Source organism: Phascolarctos cinereus, unplaced genomic scaffold (assembly GCF_003287225.1).
Source record: "Phascolarctos cinereus isolate Bilbo 61053 unplaced genomic scaffold, phaCin_HiC Scaffold_9;HRSCAF=440, whole genome shotgun sequence".
In the NCBI taxonomy this organism is placed as follows: Eukaryota; Metazoa; Chordata; class Mammalia; order Diprotodontia; family Phascolarctidae; genus Phascolarctos; species Phascolarctos cinereus.
Window position 1 is genome coordinate 130,914,538 of NW_027556402.1, and position 23,338 is coordinate 130,937,875.

The following is a 23,338-nucleotide window of genomic DNA, read 5'->3' on the forward strand; positions in this document are numbered from 1 at the left end:
TGATCATTCATTTTAAGCTATTCTTCATTTATTTAGTTGGTTACTTAGTTTACTCCACGTGTCTTGTCTAGCCACTATAGTCTTTTCAGGCAGAAGTTATGTACAGAAGTTATGTACCTTTTATTTCAAGCAGCTAGGGGGCAGAGTGGATGAGAGTGCTTGGCCTGGAGTCAGGAAGACTTGAGTTCAAATCCAGCCTCAGACCTTTAGTAGCTCTCTGATCCTGGACAACTCACTTAACCTCTGTCCCTCGGTTTCCTCATCTATACAATGAGGATAGTAGGAGCACCTAACCTCATCGCAAAATTATTGTTTATGATCAAATGGGATAATAAGTGTAAGCACTTAGCCAGCCCCTGGCACAAGGTACAGCTAAAAACGGTGTTGTGGCTTTCCTAAGTATATAGTAGCATGCTGACAGGAGTTGTTCTTCTAGATTAAATACTTCTGGAATTGAAAATGATTTAGCTAACAGTTCTTTATGAAAGGATACAAAAGCAATATAGAAGATTTGGCAAACTAATAGATAAGTTTAAACTGCATACAGCTACTTTTTTATACCCCTTGGTATTAAAAAGTCATGTCCTACAGAAAGTCTTTTCTGACACTCTCAGTTATCTGTGATGTTCCCAAACTTTTGCATAAATTGCGTTTCATTATGTATATGTGTACGTGTGTGTGTTTCGTATGTGCATGTATATATACATATATATGTGTATTGTATGTGTGTATACATATATAGGTATATATATATATATGTACATATATGTGTGTATATATGTGTATTATCACAAATATACAAATGTATACCCCCACCTGTGGGAAGCATCATCCTCCTCTACCTGCATTGTCTCTTGGGAGGGCTAAGGGATTAGGTTCATAGCTTAGCTCAGCTCCTATAGAAGATGATTCCAGTTTGAAATCCAAAATTCCCCTAAGACTCTTGCCCCAGGAATTCTGGCTTCTCAGGGTTTCCATGCTAGCCTGACTGGCTGCATCGCACCACCCTCCTGCAATTCTGGTACCAAGGTCACCATGGCTTACGCTGTTCCCAGCACCTGAAGACAAATAAAAGAGTGCAGAAAACACAGCAGGCCCATTTCTGGAGCAGAGGTAAAAGAGTAGGAACAAGGGAGGATTTTCCTACCCTTCTCACTGGTGCAGTTCATTGGTTCAGTTCATGGGGTCCATGTTGGGTAGAGCAGAGAGGGAGTCACCAAAAAGGGCTAAGCTGAACAATGGTGGCAAGCAGCAGCTGAAAAGAGCAATTGGCTTGGTCTTGCCAGTTTTAAAGACATAGACAGCCATTCAAAGGAAGCTATCCTTCCTCTGTGGTAGGGGATACATCTAGCTTAGAACACATTAGAGGAATTGGAAATGCTCAAAAGGCCTCTCTTAAGGGAGTTTCCACCTCCGTAGTAGAACTGAACATGCCCAGAGAAGCCTGGGTGACATAGTATTATCTAGGTTTTTATTGCACTTTTATTTGTTTTATTTAATATTTTGTAAATATATTTTAAACTGGTTCAGATGGTACCTGCTAGGACTGTGAGCTTCATGTTGCCCATCATGTTTGACACCTCTGGTCGACATTATTGAGTGTGGAAAGGGCAAGAACATGTAACAAGTTTTGAAAGAGATGATAGAGCCAAGTTGTGAGGTCTTTAAAAGCCAAAAAGAGGAGTATATATTTTATTTGCAAAGCTGGTAAGGGCGGCTGGCATTTACTGAGTTCAGCGGTGACATGATCAGGTCTTTGCTTAAGGAAATCAAATTTGGCAGCCATGTGGGCTGCATTAGAATGAGAGAGAGACTGGTAGGAAAGAGAGATCAGTTAGGGTCATTGCAATAGCTGAGATGAGAGCTGATGAGGGCCTGAGCTGAAATAGTGACTGTGTGAAAAGAGAGAATTGGTGTAAGGGAATTTGGGAGAAGAGAGAATGAGGGAGATTCAAGAGATGCTGTGCAGATAGAAAAAGCAAGATCTGATACAGGCAATGGGGTATAGAATTCTATCTTGCCCTACAGGAAAATAAAAGGGGAACAGGATAACAGAAGAGGGGAGATAGAAGGGAGTGCAGATTAAGGAAAGGGGTATTCAGGATGCATAAGGATTTTGGAGTATGGGGAGGGGCAAGATAGGGAGTGACAAGATGGGGAGAAAATGTGGAGCTCAAAATCTTGTGGAAGTCAATGTTGAAAACCAAAAATAAATAAAGAATAAGAAAAAGAAAAAGAAAAAGCAAGATCTTGCAACTGATTGGATATGTGAGTGTGGAGGTGAAGGAGACCAAGGAGTAGAGAATGATACTGAGGTTGTAAAGGAAGGAGACAGGAAGAATGGGAGGTTTCCTTGGTCTAAAAGTGCAATTGGTGAGAACTTCCTTTAGAAATTAATCTTCTACTTGTGTCTTGGCTTGCCTGTGTGTCTTCATCTGGCATGCACAAAGAGCAGTAGTGTATCAGAAGGCATCAGGCTCAGGCACTATGACTGAAAAGTGGGTGTCTATTCTGCTGCTGCTGCAGCTCTGCTGTTTTGGATTTGGGTCCTGTGGGAAGGTCCTGGTGTGGCCACTGGAACATAGCCACTGGCTTAATATGATGGCAATTCTTGAAGAGCTGGCACAAAGGGGTCACTTGGTGACTGTGTTAGTGTCTTCTGATATGTTTCTCACTGGTTCCACTGACTCTTCAGGGCTGAACTATGACGTTTTTCCTGTACCGCAAATAAAAGAACTGGTGGACAACTTGGATATTTTTTTGAGCGTGATGATTAACAAAAACCCCACTTTTTCACACTGGGAAAAACTGGGAATTTCAAGAATCTTTCAGCACTTATTTTCCTGTTGTAAAATCAAGGTGTGAAAATGTAATCTTCAACCAGATGCTCATGGAGAAGCTGCAACAAACTGGCTATGATGTGCTGTTAGCAGATGCTGCATTTCCATGTGGAGATCTGATAGCGGAGGTGCTTGAAATCCCTTTCATAAATAGTCTCCGGTGGAGCATGAGGAATGCCTATGAGAAATGCTGTGGGGGACTTCCTTCTCCTCTTTCCTATGTGCCCATGCCCATGGGCAGACTGACTGACAAGATGACCTTCATGGAAAGAGTGGAGAATATACAACTATCACTCTTCTTTGACTAGTTCTGATTCCATCCATTTGAGACAAAGTGGAAGCAATTTTACAGTGAGGTGTTAGGTAAGATGGGTTTTTTCAGGAGTGTTGTAGACTGTCATTTTATTTTCAGTTTTGTCTGCTGAGCTGATTGTCATGGACTTCACTACACTAGCTTAAGATTTTCTCCTTTGTAGATCATAAAGAGACCCGGGAAAGCTTCAGGTAAAGTGTTAGCGTAAAAAGCAAGTATATATCTGCCTAGAGTATAAAGCATAAAGAAGACTGCATTCAATGTAGTACCTCCATCTAGAGTGACTAGGATACTATATTAGTAAAAACTAATCTTCATGTAGCAATAATTAATAATTTTCATTGGAAAAACAATGATCAAAATCCATTTTCTTATTGTTATGTGTTGCTTGTATTTTACAACTTGTGATCCATCTTCAGGACTCTTGAATGTCTTCTGTTCTGCTCCTGTTATCCTATGTCTCCAATTTGTGTCTGCCAGCAACTCTTAAGGCTTGGGTGACTGGGTCTCCCAGTTAGTTTCTCATTGCTAGTAATCCCCTCTTGCAATCTAGAATTCCTTTCTACTGGGCTTTGCCTATATCAGATGAGAGAATATTTATTACTCCTTCTAATTTCAGCAACCTAGGTGTATAAAATCAGCATGGAAACCTTTAGCTTTTTTGTATAAGGATTTTTTTTAGAGTCTACTAGGCTTTTTTGTTTGAAGGTTTGAGTTACAATTTCTATCCCATCCTTCCTCGCTCTCCTACCCCTTTCCTGAGACAGAAAGCAATAAGATATAGCTTATATGTGTATAATTATTTAAAACATTTCCATATTAGTCATTTTGCACAAGAAGACTTGAAGGAAAGAACAAAAAACGAAAGAAAGAAAGTGAAAAATGGCATGCTTCAGTCCATATTCAATCAATATCATTCTTTCTCTGGTGATGGATAGCGTGCTTGCTTCATCATTACCTCTTTGGGATTTCTTGGATCATTTTATTGCTAAGAATAGCTAGGTAATTCACAATTCTTCATCGAATAATATTGCTGTTTCAGTGTATAACATTCTCCTAGTTCTGTTCATTTCATTAGGGATCAGTTCATGTAAGTCTTTCCAGGTTTTTGTGAAATCATCCTGCTTTTAATTTCTTTTTTCCCACTTAATAGATTTAATTTTTTCAATTACATTTAGAGATAGTTTTCAACATTCATTTTTGTAAGATTTTGAGTTCCAAGTTTTTTTCTCTCTCCCCCTCCTGTTCCCCAAGGGTAGTACGTAATCTGATACAAGCTATGCATGTATAACCATATTAAATATATTTCTGCGTTAGTCATGTTGTGAAAGAAGGATCAGAACAAAAGGGAAAAACCAGAAGAAAGGAAAAAAAAGAAAACAGTATGCTTCCATCTGCATTCAGACTCCATAGTTCTTTCTCTGGATATGGAAAATAATCTAAGTCTTTCAATGTTAGTCATTGTACAATGTTGCTGTTAGTATACAGTGTTCTTTCTCCTGGTGCTGCTCTCTTCACTCAGCACCAATTCATGTAAGTCTTTCCAGGTTCTTCTAAAATCTGCCTGCTCATCATTGCTTATAGAACAGTAGTATTCCATTAAATTCAGGTATCACAACTTGTTCAGCCATTCCCCAATTGGTGAGCATCCTTTTGATTTCCAATTCTTAGTCACCAAATAAAAGCTGCTATAAGTATTTTTGTACAAATAGGTTCTTCTCCTCTCCCCACCCTTTTTTTGAATGTCTTTGGGATATACACCTAGCAGTGGTATTGCTAGATCAAAGGATATGCACAGTTTTATGACCCTTTCTGCAGGTTTCCAAGTTGCTCTCCAGAATGATAGGATCAGTTCACAACTTGACCAACAGTACATTAGTGTCCCAGGTTTCCCACATCCCCTTCCACATCTAACATTTTCCTTTTTGTCGTATTAGCCACTTTGACAGGCTTGAGACGGTATCTCAGAGTTGTTTTCACGTGCATTTCTCTGATCAATAGTGACTTGGAACATTTTTTCATGACAATAGATATCTTTGATTGTCTGAAAACTGCGTGTTCATATCCTTTGATCATTTGTCAATTGGTGAATGAGTTGCATTTTTATAAATTTGACTCAATTCTCTATATATTTGAGAAATGAGGATTTTATCAGAGATAGTTGTTGCAAAAAATTCCTCCATTTTTCTGCTTTCCTTATAATTTTAATTGCATTAGTTTTACTTGTGCAAAAACTTTTTACTTTTATTTAATCAGAATTATCTGTTTTATATTTTATAATGCTCTCCTTATCTTCTTCTTTGGTCTTAAATTGTGCCTTTATCCATAAGTCTTTCGGATGAACAATTCCATGCTCACTTAATTTGTTTATGATTTTACCCTTCCTGTGTAAATCAGGTACCCTTTTTACTTTATCTTGGTATATGATGTGAGATATTGGTCTACACCTAGTTTCTGCCGTATTGTTTTCTAGTTTTCCTAGCTGTTTTTGTGAAATACTGAGTTTTTTTTTCCAAAAGCTTGTGTCTTTCGCTTTGTTATATACTAGATTACTATGCTCATTTACTATAATGTAATTTGTACCTAATCTGTTCCAATGATCTACTGCTGTGTTTTTTAGTCAGTACTGGATTGTTTTAGTAATTACTGTTTCATTATACAGTTTAAGATCTGGTAAGGGTAGAACACCTTCTTTGAATTTTTCCATTGATTCCATTGATATTTTTGAGCTTTTGTTCTTCCAGATGAATTTTGTTTTTATTTTTCTAGCCCTATAAAATAATTTTTGATAGTTTGAATGGTATGGCACTGACTATATATAGATTCTTGTTAGTAGAATTGTAATTTTTATTGTATTGGTTTGGCCTACCAATGAGCAATTAACATTTTTCTAGTTTTTTAGATCTGATTTTAGTTCTGTGATAAGCAATTTATAGTTGCGTTTATATAGTTTCTGCATTTGTCTTGGCAGGTGTTCCCTATTATTTCATATTCTCTACAGGTATTTTAAAAGGAATTTCTATCTCTTACTGCTGGACGTTGTTGATAATATGTAGAAATATTGATGATTTATGTGGGTTCATGTTGTATCCTGCAACATTGCTTAAGTTGTTAATAATTTCAGGTAATTTTTTAGTTGAGTCTCCAGGATTTTCTATATAACATCATGTCATCTGCAAAGAGTGATAGTTTTATTCCCTCATTGCCTATTCTAAGTCCTTAATAGAGGTGATAATGGACATCCTTGATTCACCTTGGATCTTATTGGGAACACTTCAAGCTTATCCCCATTACAGATAATGCCTCCTGATGGTTTTAGATAAGTATCACTTATGATTTTAAGGCAATCTCCATTTATTCCTATGCTCTCTAGTGTTTTTAATAGGAATGGGTGCTCCATTTTGTAAAAGGCTTTTTCTGCATCTGTTGAGATAATCATATGATTTCTATTTGTTTACTTGTTGATATGGTCAATTATGCTTATAGTTTTCCTAACACTGAGCCAGCCATGCTTTCTTGCTATAATCCCACCTGGTCATTGCATATGATCCTTCTGATATGTTGCTGTTATCTCTTTGCTAGTATTTTATTTAAATTTTTTGCATCAATATTTATTAGGGAAATTGGTCTATATTTGTTTTCTCTGTTTTGGCTCTTCCTGATTTAGGTATCAGCACCATATTTGTGTCATAAAAGGCAGTTGGTAGGACTCTTCCTCCTTTTTTCCAAAATAGTTTACACAATATAGGGATTAATTGTTCTTTAAATGTTTAGTAGAATTTGCTTGTGAATCCATGTGGTTCTGAGGAATTTTTCTTAGGAAATTCCCTGATGGCTTGTTCAATTTCTTTTTCTAAGATTGGGTTATTCAAGCATTGTATTTCTTTTGTTAATATGGGTAATTTATATTTTTGTGTGGGTAATTTATATTTTTGTAGATATTCATCCATTTCACTTAGATTGTGAAATTTATTGGTATATAATTGGGTAAAATTGCTTCTAACAATTGCCTTAATTTCCACTTTAGTACTGGTGAATTCATCCCTTTCACTTTTGATACTAGTAATTTGTTTTTCTTCTTTCCTTTTTAAATAAAAATCAAGCAATGTTTTATATATTGTATTGGCTTTTTCATAAAATCAGTTTCTAATTTTATTTAGATTTATTTATTTAGTTCAGTGGTTTTCTTACTGTCATTTTAATTAATGTTTCTTTGATTTTCAAGATTCCCAATATGGTGTTTAATTGGGGATTTTTAATTTGTTCTTTTTCTAGTTTTTTTTTCTTTCTTTGTTGCATGTCTAATTCACTGATCTGCTCTTTCCATATTTTATTGATATATGCAATTAGAGATAGAAGTTTCCCTAGCTAGCACTTTGGGTGCATCCCATAAATTTTGGTATGGTCTCTCATTGTTGTCATTTTAATGAAATTGCCAATTGTTTCTATGATGTTTTGACCCACGTTTTTTAGAATAAGATGATTTATTTCCAATTAAATTTTAATCTTTCTTTCCGTTGTCCATTATTGAAGTAATTTTTATTGCATTATGACCTGAAAATATGTGTTTATTTTTTCTGCTTTTCTGGCATTTGAGTGATGGTTTTTGTATCCTAAGACATTGTCAATTTTTGTGTAGATGCCATGAACTGTTGAGTAAGAAGTATACTCCTTTCCATTCCCATTTAATTTTGTCCAAAGATATATCATATCTAACATTTTCAAATTTTATTCATCTAGCATATTTTTATTATCTATTTCCTTTTTTATATGCCTATCTTTTTAAAATTTTATTAATTTATTTTGATTTATCAATCACTTCCATATGCTTTTGAGTTGAAAATTTTATCCCCCTTCCTCCCTCCCCACCCTCCCCAAGACAGCACACAATCTCATATGGGCTTTACATTTACATTCCTATTAAGCATATTTTCACATTAGTGAAGTTGTAAGTAAAAATTAAAACAATAGGAGGAACCATCAGAAAGATGAAACAAAACTCAACATAAGGTAAAAATAAGTGATACCGATTCGACTTCCATAGTTCTTTCCTTGGATGTGGACAGCATTTTCCATCCCGAGACCTCTGGAGACGTCTTAGATCCTCATAATGCTGAGAAGGGTTCAGTGTAACATTATTAGCCTTTGCATAATATGGATTTTATTGTGTACAAAGTCCTGTTGGTTCTCCTCACTTCACTTAGCATCAGACTTTATTATCTACTTCTTCCTGTAAGTCTTTCACTTCTCATTCATAAATTTAGATGATATGCCAATTGATGCATATGTGTTTAATATAGATATGACTTCGTTATCTATGGTACTGTTCAGCAAGATGTGGTTTCTTTCTCCATCTCTTTTAATTTGATCTGTTTTTGCTTTTGCTTTGGCTGGGATGATGATTGCTACCCCTGCTTTCCTCACTTCAGCTGAAGCATAATAAATTCACCTCTAGCCCCTTACTTTTACTTTGTGTATATCTCAGCTTGAAATGTCTTTCTTGGAAACAACATATTGAAGAATTCTGATTTTAGAGCAAGGGGCCTCCAACAATTGTCAAAGAGTAGCACTATGAAGGGAGAAAGACAAATAATTTTGTTACAGATCATGTGGATGAAGATTTTCACAAACGTTGATACACTAGTTAAGCTAGATCATGTTACCTGACAACCCACACTAAAGTCACGACTTTAATTTCTAACTTCTTCAACCGGTTGTACAAGGCCTTCAATTTCTAATACTATCAAAATTCTGTCTAACAACCCTGAAGAGTGGTTAATGAAATCATTTAACCAAAGCCTCAGGGCTTTGCTGCTTCTGCATGTCACCCAATAACTGCAATCCTAGGATGTGTTTTTACATTCTTTATTGATTATGTAGAAATATGTAGAAATACCATGTGACCTCCTCCAGGATGCAACCCAAAAAGGGTGTTAGGTGTATTGACTAAAGGATGGGTGAGACTTACTGGAAAAAAAAAATAAGCCAGTCTGACTATTTGCAAGAATTTGAGAAACAACCATAGTATAACTAATCTCTTAAAATATGTGTATAAGCGTAGGTAGAAACCATATAGACAGATCAGAATACACAAAGCAAAATGGCAGAAATTTCCGGTAGAAAATCAAGTACTGGGAATCAAGATGGTAGAGTGAGAGTTACCATTTTTACCCAACTCATGTGACACACTTTCTTCACAACAACTTAAAAATTCAATCCAACAATTTCTTGTTGAGAAAGCTGAGAACAAGTCATAGTAAGTCATATTTCCAGTCCAGGGCAGCTCAGGAAGATGGACAGTGAGGTCTATAGATACAATGCTACAGTGGCTGAGGCAGTATCCACAGCAATGGGGAGCCTTCTAGCATGCAGGAATGGTAAGGTGACTAGGACTGAATCAAGGCTAGAAGAAAAAGAAATCCCAGAATATACCTGAACCAATGCTGTGAACCAGAACAGGTGCCAGCAGGTAACTCTATTGGTCCTCCATTACCTAGTTTCAGGGCAGGGAGGAGAGGTGAAAGTCAGAAAGAGAAGAGACCTTAGCTATGCCAAATTTTGCTGTGTGTGTATCTGAGCCCAAGAACAGAAGAGGATCATAGGTCTAACCTTTAGCCCATCACATAAGCTTACAGTTGGAATACCCAGGGTAGGAAAACAACATGAAAGGAAAGTCAAGCAATTCAGTAACTCTGAACCTACAGAACCCCCCAGAAGACTAATAGTAACTGAGTCCAGCAGTGGTCTACTGAAAAGCAACCACACAAAATCCAATAGATTAAAACCCACAGGAACTTACAGAGTTTGTCCCAGAAGAGCAGTGAGCTAACCTCTCTGAAGATCACACCATACAGAGGCACTGAAAACTTGCAGTACCCTAAACTTAGCTGGGAAAACAGTAGAAGGACATAAAAAGAAGTAAGCTCAGAACAAATATGCTAACCCCACCCTCCCCCAGAAGTGAGCATGGCCCAACATTAACATAAAATTCAAAGTCAAGAGGTGGGCTGCAAGAATGAGTAAAAAAAAATGAACACAAGCATAAAGAGTTACTCTGATGATAGGGAAGATGGCATAGAACACAGAAAACACAGAAAACAATAACTTGAAAACATCTACAAGAAGAGCCTCAAAGAAAAATGTAGATTGGACATAAACTCAGTGATAATTCTCAGATGAATTAAAGAAAGAGATTTAAAAAAAAGAGGAAATTTTTTTTAATCATATAAGAATGAGAGAGCAAAAATAGGGGGAAAATGAGTGGTATAAAAAAAGTTATGAAAAGAGAATTAACAGCTTGGTAAAGGAGCTTAAAAATATTACTGAAGAAAATAATTCCTTAAAAATTAGAATTGGCCAAATGGGAGCAAATGACTCCATGAGACATTAAGAAATAATAAAATGAAGTCAAAAGACTGAAAAAGTAAAAGAAAATGTGAAATACCTCATAAGAAAAAGAACTGACCAGCAAAATAGATCTAGGGGAGAGAATTTAAGAATGATTGTATTACCTGCAATATCCATGAACAAACATCATATTTCAAAAAACTATGAAGAAAACAGTCCAGATATCTTAGAACCAGAGAGCAAAGTAGAAATCAGAAGAATTCACTGGTCATTTCCTAAAAGAAATCCCAAAATGAAAACTTCTAGGAATATTATAACCAAAATCCAGAACATCTAAGGCAAGGAAAAAATACTGCAATTAGCCAGAAAGAAATCATTCAAACATAAAGAAGCCACAATCAGGATCACAGAGGCTTCAGCAGACATCACTGTAAAACACAGGAGAGGCATTTCTGATATTCAAGTGTTCCTAATAAAAAGATCAGAAAATCAAATACTGTTAGAATAAGACATAATTACAAATAAAACAATAGATGGATGGTAGAGATAATTCAAATCTATTCAAACATTGAACTAATATACCAAGTCAGAGTTGGTTATCCATGAACTCAAGCCCTTGGGTTGCTGTTGTTATTCAGTTGTTTTCATTCATGCCCCACTCTGTGATGACATTTGGGGTTTTCTTGGCAAAGACTTTTGAGTGTTTTTGTCATTTCCTTCTCCAGCTCATTTTATAGATGAAGAAACTGAGGAAAACAGCATTAAGTGACTTGCCCAGGGTCACACAACCAGTAAGAGTTTGAGGTCAGATTCACTCTCAAGAAGATGTGTCTTCCTGACTCCAGGCCTGGAATCTATCCAATGTGCCGCCTAGCTGCCCCAAGCCCATATGCTTCATGATAATCACTTAACAGAATATCTATTCCAGTTTAAGATCCAAAACAATGGAAGAGGAGGAAAAACTTAGAATAGCAGCTTCCCCAGTAGGATCAGGAATTGACCTCCATTAGGACCCAACAAAGTATAACTCACTGAGACTGTCTGAGGGATGTCCTCACAACCCTGAACTCATTTTTCTCAGCTATTCCTCAGAGGGTTGGGCTGGTAAGATGTCCCATCTTGAAATCTAAGGGCAAAGAAGCTTGAGATACAAGTGAGATAGATTGAAAGGAGACCCATTTTGCTATAAAACCTGTATGACTTAAAGAAATAAATAGTATCCATACTTAAACTCAGAAAGATTAAAAAGTGTTTTCTGGCTCATGATGAAGTTCCCTTGTTAAAGTACCGATATTACATAAGACCTTGAACTTTTGTGAACGAGGGACTTTGATGATACCAGCTAAGTTTTTATCTCTAAGAAGAAAGTTGTGGAATGTATGAACGGTTTTGCCTAATTGTGCAAGACCATATTTTGGATAGGACTAACTATGGCTATTTGTATAAAGAATTTAGAAATATCAGTTACATTTTAACCTCCTTATTGGTGACATAAAAGGGAACTCTTGATGGAAAGAACGAAGCAGTTCAGAAAGCAAGAATAACCATGGGGTCTGAGAACTGGGTTTCAGCTCTTTTGCTGCTGCAGCTCTGTTGCTTTAGCTGTGGATCCTGTGGGAAGGTCCTGGTATGGCCTATGGAAAACAGTCACTGGCTCAATCTGAAGGTCCTGCTGGATGGAGTCATTCAGAGGGGCCATGAGGTGACTGTGCTGACACCCTCTGCTACTGTTTTTGTTGATCCTAGTAATTCCTCAGGCTTCCATGTCAAAGATTTTCCTGTGGTGACAAAGCTAGAGCATTTGGCTTCATTTTTTGATAATTTTTCCACACATGGAGTAATGAATTTCGAAAGCTTTCGGCATTAGAGTATGGTGCAGCCCTGCAAGGCTTATTTTATCAGTGTTCAAGGCTTATGAAACAGCAGTGTGAGAGCGCTGTTTTGAACAAAGACCTTATGAAGACATTGAAACAAGCCAAGTATGAAGTTGTTATTTCAGATGCTATATGTCCTTGTGGTGAGCTCATAGCAGAAAGACTTGGAATACCCTTTGTCTATAGTCTGCGCTTGAGCCTGGGCAATACCCTTGAAAAATACTGTGGAGGACTCCCATCCCCTCCTTCCTATGTGCCTGTAGCCATGTCAGTGTTGACTGACAGGATGACATTTATGGAGCGGGTGAAAAATATGCTTTTCTTCATTTACTTTGACTTTTGGTTTCAGAATTTTAACATGAAGGATTGGGATCAGTTTTACAGTGATGTGTTAGGTAAGTCTGTGGACACTTTATAATTAATGTGTCAAACCTGTTCAGCAATTCCCTGACATTCTTATGCATCTCAGTGTGAACAGGAGTTTGATGTCAAGAAAAAAATGAGTTTTTTTTTTATTGCAATCAGATACAGAAAGTTTTGTGACAAAATGATTTGCTCATACATAAAACATGAAAACTGCCATTTCACAATCGGCTTAGGTTTGAATCTTTAGTCAAATCAGAAAAGCAAATTAATAAGCATAATGAATCAATGAGCAAGTGTGAAAGCATTGATTAAGCACCTATTACATGCAAAACACTGTGCTATGTTCTGGGGTATAAATAGAAAATCAAGACAGCCCCTTGCTCTCCAGGAGCATTTTAGTGGGGGAGACAATGCACATGGGAAGTTTCAGTTGTAAGTCCAACAGAGAGGCCTCATGGTCCTAGTGAGATGGAGGGGTGGGGCGAATACCGCAAAGCAGATGATAATGTATCCTCCTTAGTGTTCTTACTAGTGATACAAAACACATTCATATCTGATACGGAACAATGTGACAGCACTTTGCTGGTGACAACTGACTTTTTGAGGTCCTTAGTAGCTGTGGCCATTGAGGAGAAAGGGATCAGAGTTCCTGCAGAAGCAGTCACAGATTGATTATTGTTGTTGTCGAGTCATTTCAGTCTTGACTTGGCCCTATTTGGGATTTTCTTGGCCTGAATATTAGTGTGATATGCCATTTCTTTCTTCAGTTCATTTTACACATGAGGAAACCGATTAATGACTTGCCCAGGGTCACACATCTAGTAAATGTCTGGACTAGATTTGAACTCAGTAGAACGAGTCTTTCTGACTCCAGGTCTGGCACTCTATCCACTTGGCACCTATGTGCCTCTCATCACTAGGTTGCATGTCCACAAAGATTGATTTCCTGGACAATGGGGGTGGGAATTGGGCTAGAAGCAGGAGCAGTGGTGGGAGATGCATTACTGCTCCTTGAGTTCCAGGGTGTTTCTGTCTGTTGATGGCAATTGAGCTTCCAGTAATATTTAGAGAATGGAGAGGAGAAATAAATCAAGCAGTGATTGATCACAGCTGATTTTAATAAGAAAAGGTATCTAACTTTTGCCCCTGAACCAAGTGTGTGTGGGATATGGTAGAAAGTTAGGGGGAAAGGACCAATGGAGAAATCTCACCTCCAAGAATCGTTCCTAGATTAATTCGGGCTGCAGTGATCTCACTTCTCTCTGAGGTAGGGGATTTGTTTGTCCTGATCAATCATGTTAAGCTATTATTTGTTGATTTAGTTGGTTGTTTAGTTTATTCCACATATCTCTTGTGTAGCCACTATAGTCTTTTCAGGCAGAAGTTATGTACAGAAGTTATGTACCTTTTATTTCAAGCAGCTAGGGGGCAGAGTGGATGAGAGTGCTTGGCCTGGAGTCAGGAAGACTTGAGTTCAAATCCAGCCTCAGACCTTTAGTAGCTCTCTGATCCTGGACAACTCACTTAACCTCTGTCTTCCTCGGTTTCCTCATCTATACAATGAGGATAGTAGGAGCACCTACCTCATCGCAAATTATTGTTTATGATCAAATGGCATAATAAGTGTAAAGCACTTAGCCAGCCCCTGGCACAAGGTACAGCTAAAAACGGTGTTGTGGCTTTCCTAAGTATATAGTAGCATGCTGACAGGAGTTGTTCTTCTAGATTAAATACTTCTGGAATTGAAATGATTTAGCTAACAGTTCTTTATGAAAGGATACAAAAGCAATATAGAAGATTTGGCAAACTAATAGATAAGTTTAAACTGAGCATACAGCTACTTTTTTATACCCCTTGGTATTGAAAAAGTCATGTCCTACAGAAAGTCTTTTCTGACACTCTCAGTTATCTGTGATGTTCCCAAACTTTTGCATAAATTGCGTTTCATTATGTATATGTGTACGTGTGTGTGTGTTTCTGTATGTGCATGTATATATACATATATATGTGTATGTGTATGTGTGTATACATATATAGGTATGTGTTTATATATATATATGTACATATATGTGTGTATATATGTGTATTATCACAAATATACAAATGTATACCCCCACCTGTGGGAAGCATCATCCTCCTCTACCTGCATTGTCTCTTGGGAGGGCTAAGGGATTAGGTTCATAGCTTAGCTCAGCTCCTATAGAAGATGATTCCAGTTTGAAATCCAAAATTCCCCTAAGACTCTTGCCCCAGGAATTCTGGCTTCTCAGGGTTTCCATGCTAGCCTGACTGGCTGCATCGCACCACCCTGCCTGCAATTCTGGTACCAAGGTCACCATGGCTTACGCTCCTGTTCCCAGCACCTGAAGACAAACAACAGAGAGCAGAAAACACAGCCAGGCCCATTTCTGGAGCAGAGGCAAAAGAGTAGGAACAAGGGAAGGATTTTCCTACCCTTCTCACTGGTGCAGTTCATTGGTTCAGTTCATGGGGTCCATGTTGGGTAGAGCAGAGAGGGAGTCACCAAAAAGGGCTACGCTGAACAATGGTGGAAAGCAGCAGCTGAGAAGGGCAAATGATTCAGTCTTGCCAGTTTTAAAGACATAGACAGCCATTCAAAGGAAGCTGTCCCTCCCCTGTGGTACGGGAGACATCTAGCTTAGATCACATTAGACGAATTGGACATGCTCAAAAGGCATCTCTTAAGTGAGTTTCCACCTCCGTAGTAGAACTGAACATGCCCAGAGAAGCCTGGGTGACATAGTATTATCTAGGTTTTTATTGTACCTTGATTTATTTCATTTAATATTTTCTAAATATATTTTAAACTGGTTCAGATGGCACCTGGTAGGATTGTGAGCTTCATGTGGCCCATCATATTTGACACCTCTGGTCGACATTATTGAGTGTGGAAAGGGCAATAACATGTAACAAGTTTTGAAAGAGATGATAGAGCCAAGTTGTGAGGCCTTTAAAAGCCAAAAAGACAAGTATGTATTTTATTTGTATAGCTGGTAAGCGTGGCTCACATTTACTGAGTTCAGCAGTAATATGATCAGGTCTTTCCTTAAGGAAATCAAATTTGGCAGCCATGTGGGCATGCATTAGAATGGAGAGAGACTTGGAAAGAGAGATCAGTTAGGGTCATTGCAATAGCTGAGATGAGAGCTGATGAGGGCCTGAGCTGAAATAGTGACTGTGTGAAAAGAGAGAATTGGTGTAAGGGAATTTGGGAGAAGAGAGAATGGGGGAGATTCAAGAGATGCTGTGCAGATAGAAAAAGCAAGATCTGATACAGGTGATGGGGTATAGAAATCTATGTTGCTCTACAGGAAAATAGAAGGGGAACAGGATAAGAGAAGGGGGGAGATAGAAGGGAGCACAGATTAAGGAAAGGGGTATTCAGAATGCATAACCATTTGGAGGGGTGGGGAGGGGAGAGATAGGGAGTGACAAGATGGGTATAAAGTGTGGAACTTAAAGTCTTGTGGAAGTCAGTGTTGAAAAAATAAATAAATAAAGAATAAGAAAAAGAAAAAGAAAAAGCAAGATCTGGCAACTGATTGGATATGTGAGTGTGGAGGTGAAGGAGACCAAGGAGTAGAGAATGATACTGAGGTTGTAGAGGAAGGAGACAGGAAGAATGGTAGTGTCTTCAATAGAACTGGGGGGAGAATGAAAGAGGGGAGAAAGATAGTGAATTTTAGAGGAAAGATATTCAGTTCTGCTTTAACATGCTGAGTTAGAGATGTCACTTGGATACCCTGTCTTTTTTTTTTAGTACTTATTTTTTAAAATTTATTTATTTTTAGTTTTCAATATTAACTTCCACAAGAATTTGAGTTCCAAATTTTCACTCCATCTCACCCCTCCCCCCATGCCAAAATGACATGCTTTCTGAATAACCCTTCCCCTAGTCTGCTTCTATCTCTCTCTATTTCTCCCCCCCCCCTTCTCTTATCCCCTTCCCCTTCAATTTTCCTGTAGGGCAGGATAGATTTCTGTATCCTGTATTTCTTATTTCCCAGCTGCATGTGAAAACATTTTTTTTAGTAATTTGTTTTTAAAACTTTGTGTTCCAAGTTTCCTCCCTTCCTCCCTCCCCACTCACTCTCATTCAAAAGGCAAGCATCTCAATATACATTATACCTGTGCAGTTATGCAAAACACTTCCATAGTAGTCATGGTATGAAAAACTAACTCTATTTCCCTTAATCCTATTTCATTCCCTGCCCCCGTTTATTCCATTCTTTCTTTTGACTCTGTCCCTCCTTAGAAGTGTTTGCTTCTGATTACCCCCTTTCCCAATCTGCCCTCCTCCCTATCATTCCCTTGCTCTCCTGTCCCCTTCTTCCCCTATTTTCGTGTAGGATAAGACAGATTTCCATACCCAATTGAGTGTGTATGTTATTCTCTCATAACCCTCATGAGAATAGGATTCATTCACTCCCTCTCTCCTTCCCCTCTTTCCATTCCACTGTAAGAGCCTTTTCTTTTCTGTTTTTTTTGTGAGATAATTTACTGCGTTCTACCTCTCCCTTTCTCGTGCTCCTAGTATAATCTTCTCTCACCCCTTAATGTTATTCTCCAGACATGACCCCTTCATCTTCAACTCAACCTGTGCCCTCTGTCTGTCTGAATATCTATCTATCTATCTATCTATCTATCTATCTATCTGTCTGTCTGTCTGTCTGTCTGTCTGCTGTCTGTCTGTCTATCTATCTATCAATCTATCTATCTATCTATCTATCTATCTATCTATCTATCTATATCTATGTCTATATCTATATATACATATATATAATTTTTCCATTCACCTACCCTACTACTGACAAAGGTCTCATGAGTTATAAATATTATCTTTCCATGAAGGAAGGCAAACAGTTCAACCTTAAGAAGTCTCTTATGATTTCTCTTTCCTGTTTACCTCTTCATATTCCACTTGAGTCTTGTATATGAAAGTAAAATTTTCTATTCAGTTCTGGTCTTTTCATCAGTAATGCTTGAAAGTCCTCTATTTCACTGAATGACCATTTTTTCCCCCGGAGAATTATATTCAGTTTTTCTGGGGGGGTGTTTCTTGGTTGTAATCCTATCTCCTTTGCCCTCCAGAATATTATATTCCATGCCCTCCGGTCCCTAAAGGTAGAAGCTGCTAAATCATGTGTTATCCTGATTGTGTTTCCACAATACTTGAATTGTTCCTTTCTGGCTGCTTGTACTATTTTCTCCTTCACCTGGGAGCTCTGGAATTTGGCTACAATATTCCTAGGAGTTTTCCTTTCGAAATCTCTTTCAGGAGGAGTTTGGTGGATTCTTTCAATTTCTGTTCTGCGCTCTAGTTCTAAAATATCGGGGCAGTTTTCCTTGCTGATTTCTTGAAAGATGATATCTAGGCTCTTTTTTTGATCTTGGATACCCTGTCTTAAGTGTCCAATAGGCCAGCACTAAATGTAGGTGTAAGAGTGGTCCTGGATACATAAATAAGTGAGTCATCTGCATAAAGATGAGAATTGAACTCATAAGGGTTCTGATGGAGTTAAGAAGAGGCCTATGTATATGAGAAGAGAGAAAAGGCTTGAGAGCACAGTTGTCAGGAATACCCCAAGTTGCAAGTAGACAGCAAAGATGATTGATAAAGAGTGGTCAGATATATATGAGGAGCGCTAGGAGAAAAGTGCATTAAGCAAACCTAGAGAGAAAAAACGTGTGGTAGGAATTTCCTAGCCATAGAGCAAGAGAACATAGGGGCACTGTCACAACCTGAAGGCAGCATTCCAAAATTCCAGAATGACAGGGTTCTCAAGCAGAATTCTCAAACTAAAAGCTCCCAAATTAAAATGTAGATGAGAAATGTTTAAGGAAATAAATAAAAATACATAAAGCAAATTGTAAGTTAATATGCACCTATGGGGATATATTTCTATTTCTGTTTGATATCACTGCTTCTAGAGGTTAGCAAGTTTTAGATTCCTGACTCTTCATTCCTAAGATATCTGGGGAGAGCTGTTTTCTAGTACCTCACTTCCCAAAGATAAGCAGATATCAGGTACCTCTGGAATACAGGTTCCATGACCTTTAAATTTTTTTTTTATGTCTTAGTAAAATTAGACCCTGATTAGGCAATTGTTGCATAAGCAAATGCTGAAGGTAGATGAGATGTGCTGTTGTACACTAGGGTTAAGGTTTTGAGATGGGGTGCAGAACCACCAGACCACCACGAGGCTTTGATACTCTTCCCTATCATACCAGCAACTCAGGACCTAGTTGACTGGCATCCTCTACTAGATACTTGTTACACCAATGACCGTCTATTACTGAGGCATCTGTCACCACCTAGAGCTTGTGGGGAAGAATCATGATTCTTTCATACTACATGCTTCTTGCTTTTCTCCCTGAGGACAGGGATCACCTTTCAGGATGTTTTAGAAGGGATCACAGAATCTCAGATGGAATCTGGTCAGGACCTCAGAGTCCAACTTGTCCAAATCTCTCTTTTTATGTAGGAGGAAATTGAGAGTAACTTATTGTAACAGTTCAAATTAAGATAAACTGAGGCACAAAGTTCTGAGCATGATCAATTTATTAGCAAAGCATAAGTTTATCAATGAATAGGATCTCCATTTCTGAAGCAAAGCCAAGACCCTTAATGAGGGGGACAACTGTCTTTTCTAGGTTTTGGGGAGTACAGAACAAATAACAGGGCTTGGAAGGTAGGAAACAATTTAAGATTCGTTACAAGCGCTCAAAGTCATGAATGGTGAGATCCATAGGAGTGGTTACAGATCTGAGGCATGGGGAACAATATGATTGTTTGGCAATTGGGAATGAGAAGCTAGCAGCAAACCCCTTCTTCCCCCCTGTCACTCAGAAATGTTCATTGTTTGTGGCCATTTGCAAAGACAGAGTGAGTAACAAACCAGATATCCTAGAAGGATAGCTTGGTGATGCCAGACCAAACTCCCTGGTGTCCACCCACATCCCTGAAGGATAACAGAGATCCTAGAGGCAAGAATAGAACAGTCATTAACAGCACAACTGAATTTTTAAACTTGGCCCTTTGCAGGCCAGCTGAATTTCTGAACTAAGTTCAGAGACAAAGAACCATGACTTAGACAGTTACAGCACAAAATAAATCAAGTGTAAATAGCTTCAGTGAAAAGATGATATAGAATCAATCTGATCATTTCATTATCCAAAGTCGTGCAGAGTGTTAGAGGTCAGACATGAATCTAGGTCCTCTGACTCAAGTATTATTTACTCTTTCCATTAAACTATTTTAAAAGCCCTACATGGGAAACGTACGGGGAGAAGTGGGTGGTATAATAATTAAGAAGTGCAACTTACACTTTTATATATCTTTTCCTTCAATTCTAATCTCCTATTCAACCTCCAAGCATTTATCCCTTCAGAATCCCATCTTTAGAATCTCTGGCAGAACCCCACTTTCTCTTAAATCTTATTGCCAGAGCTGACCTTATTAAAGGTTATTCTATGTGTTAGCCTCAATCCATTAGTATTCTGTTGAGAAAACTGGAAGGGCTTAATTTATATAAAATGAGTTTCTTCAGCTTAGCACAGTGGATAGCTACTCCTTCACCCCACGACAGCCGCGCACAAAGATGGTCATACCCTCAGTCTTGCCATCATCCACAAATATACCACTTCCATATTCAAGAATTCTGAAAAACCCTTGTTTGAGTACAGGCTTTTCACCTCTCCCTCTGCCTTCCCTTAAAATATTCTACTATTTTTCTACACTCTGATCTCTAATCATTTGATCCCTCAATAATCTTCCAGGTCATCTCTTTGTGCTAGACTGCGTCTCTCCTCTTCTCTCCATCATGACCTCCTGTTGAACCAATTCAACTCTAAACTGCCCTCCTGCCTGGAAACCCTAGCCCTTCTACCATATCACCTCTTATGCCCAGCCAAGTCTCAGCCTTAGATCACTCCCACTACTCACTATCTTCTGGCCTACACACATGGTGCTGAAGAAAGATGGAGAAAAATCACATAATCATTCCAGCTGAAACCATTGCAAATTTATGTTATAGAACCACAACTGGGCACTTACCACTGCTAGGCAATCCTAGTATATCTCCCTTATCAACTCACTAGGCCACTCCCTACCACAGCTCTTCCAAACCTCAAACCCTCCACACAGTACCCCTCCAACAGAAGCTCCATCACCCTTCATAGGCTAGGTACAATGTCAAGGATTCTCAAGTTAAGGTTTCCTCATCTGTCAAATGAGCTGGAAAAGACAATGGCAAACCATCCTCATATCTTTACAAGAAGAGTTGGACATGACTAAAATGACTGAAACACTGTCTCTCTCAGAGATACATACTAATTGACAAGCTCTGTAGATTGTCCTTCCAAATGCATGTTGAAATCTAGGCAATAGACATTCTTCATCCATTTTGTGTTTCCTGGGTGACTGGATCATCCAAATTCCTTTGAGTCATTATATGTTCCTTCCAGGAGGCTCTACAATGTCCTAGGGCTTAATGAAATCAAGAAAATGCCAATTCCTCTTTTTTTGAAATTAGCTGGGACTTTTCAAAAGTGGGATGAATATTTTTGGGGAGCACATATCTCCCTAGTTTTTATGGTTCAATTGATTTTCATTGTCAGAGAATGATTGAAGAAGCTATTTTTGATGGTGAAAGTTTTTACAACTTTTTTCAATGTAAGTGACTTTCCCAGGGTCACACAGCTAGTAAGTGTGAAGTGTTTGGTGTGAGACCAGATTTGAACCCCCGTCCTCCTGACTTCAGGGCCAGTGTTCTATCCACTGCACCACCTAGCCGTCCATGTTTCAAGACATCTTTCAAAGAATTCTTCAGAAGAGTGACACAGGGATCTGTGCTTGGTGCAGCACTGTTTAACTTGTTCAGCAAGGATTCATACATGCTAATCAAATGTGTTGAAGTCCTGGGCCATTTTGGCTCTACCTTGTTAAATAAAAAACTTCAGTGCCAGGCCTTTAAAGGTCTTCCCCATGCTTCAAGCCTTCCTGTGTTGATCTGCAGTCAGGTACATTCAGTAATTCTGGCTGCTGCCTTTTCACTTATTTTTGGTGCATTCTTCTGTGTCCTGCGGACTTTTTCTGAAGTAGATCATTAGCAAGTATTATGGCTGGTTCTATCTTTGGTGTAAAAATTGCATCTTCCATCAGCCTGCGTCTCAGCCTGTCTCTGAAAGTAATGTGGCACAAGCCTGTAAGTTCTAAGGCCTTCATGATCCCTGAACCTGGTTATCTCTTGCCTGTTTTCTTCAAGCTCTCTCACTGCAAACGAAATTTCTCTTCCTGTTCAAAATTTGTACTCTCCTGACAGGATCCCAGAACAGGAAGACAACTTAAGGGAACATCTAACCCAATCCATTTATTTGTTAGATGAGGAAACTGAGGGCCAGAGAAGTTGCAGCCTTTCCTATGGACCCAGGAAAGGTATATAGAAGAACCAGGATTTTGACCCAGGTTCTCTGACTATGTATCCAGTTGTCTTTCCAGGACTCCACTGTAGCTAGTTATTGGGAGTAACCCCAACTCCCTGTTTCTGGGATTCTTCCCCAATGACTTTACTGAACTAGGATAAGAGATGGACCAAATGCTTGTTCTAGCCACTTTCCTGTTGTAACCAGCAGGGGCATTCTGGAAAGCATAGTCATATCTTTCTCAAGAAAACCCCAAATGTCAAAACAACAACAAATTCCTTTCTATGCCCTCATCTCTTCACAGAGGGGTGGAGTAGAATCCTCCCATACCATGGGGGTCTTTACCTATAAAGACTTGGTTTTGGGTGGAGTTTTCCCTGTAGTCACACCCTTTTCCCTTACCTCTCTCCATAGATTCTGAATAGAAATTCCCAAGGTCTAGATCACACCTGCCAAACTTGGCAGTAGGTAGAGGCCAAAATTAAAATAGAGTAAACTTCTCCGGGGTGAAGACAGGTATTTAGCGGCTCACTTTCCAAGTCATGGTAAAATCATTGATTAAACTAGTTTGCAAATAAACCATATGAAAGGAAAGGGAAATTTTAACTAATATCAATTAATTACAATTTTTACTTTTCATTTGTATTCATCATGAAATCACATTAATTTAAAAATTACTTTGCTAAGCGGTGCAAGTTTTAATACATTTTTCATGTTTTCTTACTGTTTACATTCAGTTAATGGGATGTCTTACACTTCTTGTCAGCAATCACTTTTTCATACTCCGAATCCTGTTTGAAAAGAAATCTGAAAACTACCCTTAGTAGCTGCCTCATTTTCTGAGTTTCCTTTCTTGAACAACCATTGTTCCCCACTGAGATTTTTCAATCATTTGGATGCTTTAATTTGTTTTTCACTGGTGTCCAATTTACTTAAGTCAGGATGTTTTGATTAGAAATAGTAATGAAGATTGTATTCCTTTGGAATGGATATTACTTCTTGGCAAACAAGGCAAGTAAAGAAGCATCTATTAATCCACTCTGGATTAAACACTCTATGCTCGATTTGATCTTCTGTTTCTTTTTATCACTCATTTTACAACATCACCCAACGAAAAAACCTCCAGAGCAACTGCTCATATACAAAAAAAATAC

General features: G+C 38.3%; 1 protein-coding gene across 4 annotated transcripts in view; it reads left to right on the forward strand.

Annotated features, from left to right (window-relative positions):
- Positions 1-23,338, forward strand: part of LOC110199265 (UDP-glucuronosyltransferase 2A1-like) — a 319,475-nt gene that overhangs the window by 113,040 nt on the left and 183,097 nt on the right. The window contains exon 1 of one of the 4 annotated variants that reach the window (XM_078148750.1): positions 12,328-12,769. The exons of the other annotated variants lie outside the window; for them this stretch is intronic. Coding sequence (XP_078004876.1) covers positions 12,415-12,769 — 355 coding nt within the window. The 5' untranslated portion in view covers positions 12,328-12,414. Of the gene's footprint in view, positions 1-12,327; positions 12,770-23,338 lie in introns of those variants that run through there. 4 annotated transcript variants of the gene reach the window in all.